Raw genomic sequence first — 5,845 nt, forward strand, 5'->3', positions numbered from 1 at the left:
AATACAGGATTGCTTACAGTAGAGAAAATTCTAATCCAACGTACAACAACTTACCATTCATTCTAAGGGGAAAAATTGTGTGATGCCAACAAACATACCCTTTTATGAATATTTTTAGCGCGGCATAGCGGATCATAGAATGGCTCTGAGATTTTTTTTAAAGTACAAACTTTTAGCTCATAGCTCCATCTCTTGACCGATTTGAGATCTAACTACATCCGCGGCTATTGAGGATTACCTCTTGTTGTTGGGTTTTTTTTTTTTCTTTTGGATAGACTAACTCTTCAAAATGTTTACATTTACAGTTAAGATAAGTTCTATAAATCATGGCTTCTTAAAATATTACTATTTAACATTTCAAAATTTTATCGAGGGTATGAAATCACTTTTTCTGGCGAAGATTATGGATTCACACTTTTTTTGAGTGTGGTTCCTGTATAAGTATAAAAGCAAGTTACACTATTTTATAGAAGGTACTTATTTATACGAAACGCCCGTTGCGTTATCCTTAGTGATACTGATATATTATGATAGAAAGTTTTACTTGAAGACACTAATATTTTTGTTTTGTCTTCTTTTCACAAAAGTTCACAATATACCCAACAGCCGGGTGCAAAAGGAATACATCGCTCCAGAAGAAACACTGGAATAGCTCCGGAAAACTTTAGGTAAGTCTGAAAAACAGGAAGAAAAAATTAAAGAAGGGAAAAATGGTACCTAACAAACTAAACAACATGAAAAAAATGGTATACGTCTAAGCTTACAAACCCTTCAAAATTCTGTACACGGAATGTTTCTCGAGTCGTATTTCTTTAAAATGTCATCAGGGGTTCATTGTTCGAAACAAATGCAACGTTTCGCTGTATACAGTCTCGTCAAGGGTTCGTTGTTCTTAACAAATGTAGCGTTTCGATGTATACATTCTCATCAGGGGTTCATTGTTCGAAACAAGTGCAATGTTTCGCTGTATACTGTCTCATCAGGGGTTCATTGTTCGAAACAAATGTAACGTTTTGCTGTATACAGTATCATCAGGGGTTCACTATACTCGTCTCAGAACGTTACATAAAGTTTCATTGCATCTTTTTGGCATGATTTTCAAAAAATTAGCACTTTATCGAAACTCAATTGCCTGATGAGTTATTATATAAGCGAGACGACTCGTCGACAGCGATCTTCCCCGTAAAAAGTACAGAGTCTGTCTGTTTTGGCGTTCATCTCAAAGAAAGGTTCTTTGTTCTAGAATCATTCCTTCATCTCTTGCTGCATATTATATTGTTGCTTCATTAAAAAATGGTATTGTTATATTTTTTCAGAATTCAACAAGGCTGGAATAGTCTTCAAGCTATCGAGAAACAGCAACTCCTGGTAAATTTCAATAACAATCATAGAGTAAGCTACAACCGTAGCCTCACATCGTTTTTAGAAGATGAAAGCGAACAAGCGATGTCTTTGTCTTCTCCCAAAGTTATTTGCAGAAATGTAAATGCCGAAGATGACGTCATTTCAGAATCGGATTCAACTTGTACTAGTCCACTTCTTAAAACTTTGACTTTAGAAGAAAATACTGATGGCGATAACAAGGGACTCGGTGTAAGAAATGACTGTAACAATAATGGTAAAAGTGCCAGCAGCTTTAGTTTTAGTCCTCGGGAGGACTTAGAAAGTAGAGACTCCTTATATTCTGATATATCGGAGGATTCCTTACAGGACTATTCATTGGATCATTCAGTAGGTAGTCGTGATAATCATGACCATGTCTCCGAAACTGAAATAAACTCACGGAAGGAATCGATAAGGTTGAATGAACTAACTTTCCGAAAGCAGCTGCAGAGCGATTCACCTGATAGTGTGGCTCAAGAATGGGAAGTTGGCTCAGTTCTGATCAAGAAACAAAAATTCAGTAAGTCTTCAATTAAACAACATGCTACAGAAAATCAACATTTGCACTGCAGTGACACTCCTGAGTCCGGAAGTTCCGAATTTACGGATTTCACTCCTATGAGTGAAACAAGTTCTTGTTCTGACTTTGATATCAACATGGCGACGGAGACGTTAAATAATTTCTCCATGGCTAGTAGTAAACACTGTGATATTCAGTGTTTAGTGAATGAAGAGAAAGAAAATGCAAGTGTTAATATCCGACAAAATGAGTCAACAGCAATATGCTTAGAAGAGCCAAAAATTTTAAATACAGAATCAACCATTCCGAAATGTATAACCGACAAGCTCCAGAACAAGCATACATTCGAAGTTATAATTTCAAAAGAAGTAGAAAAGTGTGAATTTGACTCTGATGAAAAAGAAAACAGAACAAAAGAAACTATAAATGATTTTCCTCTAGGCGAAAAATCCAGTAATCGAGTAAACGCGAAATATGGAGGTTCTATAGCTTCAGCTGTGAAACCTGTGGTTGAACCGTTGTTTATGGAACATATGTTTTTTATCAATGATGATAAAAAAGACAAAATAACATATCTTAGGTCTTGTAAAAAGAATTGTGAAGAAATGCCAGAACCACTCGATATTGATCCTGACAATCTGGTATCAGAGATCAAAAAGACAAATGAAACATCGGTGACTCCATATGAACATGTTGAACTTCCAACATCCGACACAGATGTAGGATTAGGGAGCAGAGATGACACTGCCATAAAATCTCTTCAAAAACAACCTTCAGGTGACCTTGTTGTTATATCGTCACGCCACCATGAATCGAAAGAAAAAGAAGCATCTTCAATTACAAATTCTGACGAAGAAACATTTTTGTTTTCTAATACCCTAAACAACAACAGCATAATGAACAGCGCTGTATACAGAAACGTGGCGAAGAATGTGACATTGCCCATTTCTTGTGTATCTGTTCGAACAACACGGCCTAGTTCATTGACAGAGAAGGATAAAAGTAAATATGTATGTCCACAAAAAGATAAATATAAATCCTCGTCGGAAGTTTCTGTAAACTTTGACGTCTACAACATTGAGACAACAATGCCGAAAATCGATTGGACAGCTATGGAAGCGCATCTAACTCAAGCTGCAAAGGAACCCAATTGGTATTTACGGGTATGTATAAGTTTATTACTCCCTCTAGAACAATGAAAGAAGAAAAGCAAGGTTATTTAACAGCTTCATGTCGTTCTACTGACGTTATTAATAGTCATACTGTTTAAGTTCAACTGTATTTTTTGTTTTTAATTCAACGCTTGTCATGATTATGAAATGTATCACGTTGTTGAAAAAATTAATTACTCCATACATTTTTATGATATACCATCAAAGCCAGAAAAATTAAATTTGACGTAGAATGAAATAACCTTCCGAAAATATTTTTATCTTTCAAATCATTATAACTGTTTATCATATCATATCATTTCGTATTTTTGTGCAAGATATTCTAAAAATGTATTTTCGAATCCTAGTGAGAATTTTAAAAAAAAGAAAAACACTATTCCTATTAAACATTCTATTCACTATATTTTATTTATTTTTTTGACAATTTTACTGGAATTATTAATTTCACTATCCAACATCAGAGGGCAGAAGAATACTATTATTTATAATTTTTTTAAAAGCACAGTTAACTTTATTGTATCTTTTAGAGCAAGATGTTTAACATGAATTTCATGCAAGTTAATTCAAATACGAATATTATTTGCTTCACTACTGTATAACTCTTTATAAATCACGACAATAAATAATACTTCTTGAATTACAGGAAGACTTAGAATCGACAAAAAGTCAAACTTTATCTTTTAAGTTTTTACCCGGTTTTAAAAATGTCATTTTACAATGCCACAATTACTTAATTCTGCTACAGTAGAAAAATCCCCCATAATTATTTAAAAAGAACTTGTTTTTAGAAAGTATGGTACATTTTTTAGCTTGTTGTTGAGATAAAATAATCTAATTACGAAAACAATTTTTTCGTCTATAATAAACTGTCTGGTCAGTTTCTTTGTGAGTATAATTATTATTAATCTTAACAATAGGACAATGTTAAAATAGGTTGTACCAATAATCAAAAGTTTAGTATCAATAAGGAAGAAAATATTCTAGTTTGTTTAAGTGACATCTTCCTTGGACAAAGTAATATGCATGGCCAGGTGGTTAGGGAGCTCGACTCGCAATCTGCGGGTCGCGGGTTCGAATCCCCGTCCTACCAAACATGCTCACCCTTTCAGTCGTGGGGGCATTATAATGTGACGGTCAATCCCACTATTCGTTGGTTAAAGAGTAGCACAAAAGTTGGCGGTGGGTGGAGATGACTAGCTGTCTTCCCTCTAGTCTTACACTGCTAAATTAGGGACGGCTAGCGCAGATAGCCCTCGTGTAGCTTTGCGCGAAATTACAAACAAACAAAGTAATATGATTTTATTGCGACGTTAGCAAGAGTGTTAAATTTAATATAATCATAATAAATATATATATGCTGCCAGAAATTCATAGTTGAAAATAATAGGTCATCAGTCACTTAAGATAATTTCAACGTCACACGCTAACGTACTGATAAGCTGTAATTGTTGCTACTTTAGCCTTTTGTGTGAAAGTAGCTTTTATCATACCCCCCCCCCCCCGGTGGCACAGCGGCATATCCGTGGACCTAAAACGCTAGAAACCGGACTTCGGTGCTTTGTGCTTAACTTCAAACAAACAAAAGCCTTTATAATTTGTCATAACAAATATTTCTTGAGTAAAACAAGTAGATTTTATTGCACTTTTGCCCAAGCTGGCTCAGCAAAAAGCTTAAGGGCTTATAACGATAAAATTCAGGATTCTATCTCTGCGGTGGACAAAGCGCATATAGTCCATTGTAAAGCTTTGTGCTTTAAAAACAAACAATTCATTGTATTTTTGAGTCGCGTGTATTTAACTAATTTGTTTTTAATATATACATCATGTGATATTAGAATACAGGAGCAAAATATCAATATTTAATTGTCCTTATTCGACTACTTCTCTGTGGTTCTAAATGACAAATAAAGATATGCTCCTTGTTGTGTAAAATACCTCTAAATCGATCAATGTTGACCCGTACTTTATTTTAGATTATTATTAGTACCTACTAGCCAGTGTTATTTTCGATTATGTTTTGCTGTAAATTATAGGATCAGTGTTTTTATTCATGTGGTACAGCTAAGTTGGAATGTGGTGATTTGAAAGTGCGGGTGGCACCTAAAATTGACCCTTTCTAGCAAGTTTACAGTCTAGAACTTTGCGACGCCAAGTTCTCCTATTTCACGATTTTAAGAACATTCAAGGCACGAACTTTAGACGCTTCGAAAAAAAAGGTATATTTGCAGTATTCAATTGTATTGGTAAAGCAAGGGAAAACTTCGTTTCTGTAGGAAAAGAACAGGCTACTCCACGACCGCCTAGCGTTCTTTAAGTTAAACACCATCTTACGGGAAGTAACCCAAGACACAATGTTTCACTGCAGCTAAATAGGAACCTCCCTTGGGTCTGTAAACAGATAACTTACATGGATTTAGGAATGTAAAAGTAACATCGGAATCATGCTCACAAACTCCTCCCATAATACATAATCGAACAGAGAACCAACTATCGAACAATGTAAGACTGGTAACAAGCATGTGACAAATTGACTTATGCCATCACAATGGACAAAGTACACAGCGTGGTCACAAGTAAATAGACACCACCTTTTCAGAAAAAATGAAAAATTTCAGTCATGTTCACATGAATTGATATATTTATAATTTAATTAATATCTAGTAGATCTTCATTTCGCTTCGTGGAGTTCGTTGATCCTTTGGGGCATCATGAGAATCATCTCGTCAATTTTAGATTGTGGAATTTTCGCCCACTCTTGCTTCAAAACTTG

General features: G+C 34.9%; 1 protein-coding gene across 1 annotated transcript in view; it reads left to right on the top strand.

Moving 5' to 3' along the window:
• Positions 1-5,845, top strand: part of LOC106475569 — a 30,450-nt gene that overhangs the window by 9,973 nt on the left and 14,632 nt on the right. Inside the window, exons 2-3 of the mRNA XM_022380855.1 lie at positions 551-668; positions 1,317-3,066. Coding sequence (XP_022236563.1) covers positions 551-668; positions 1,317-3,066 — 1,868 coding nt within the window. The remainder of the gene's footprint in view (positions 1-550; positions 669-1,316; positions 3,067-5,845) is intronic.

This window comes from Limulus polyphemus, unplaced genomic scaffold, assembly GCF_000517525.1.
Source record: "Limulus polyphemus unplaced genomic scaffold, Limulus_polyphemus-2.1.2 Scaffold148, whole genome shotgun sequence".
In the NCBI taxonomy this organism is placed as follows: domain Eukaryota; kingdom Metazoa; phylum Arthropoda; class Merostomata; order Xiphosura; family Limulidae; genus Limulus; species Limulus polyphemus.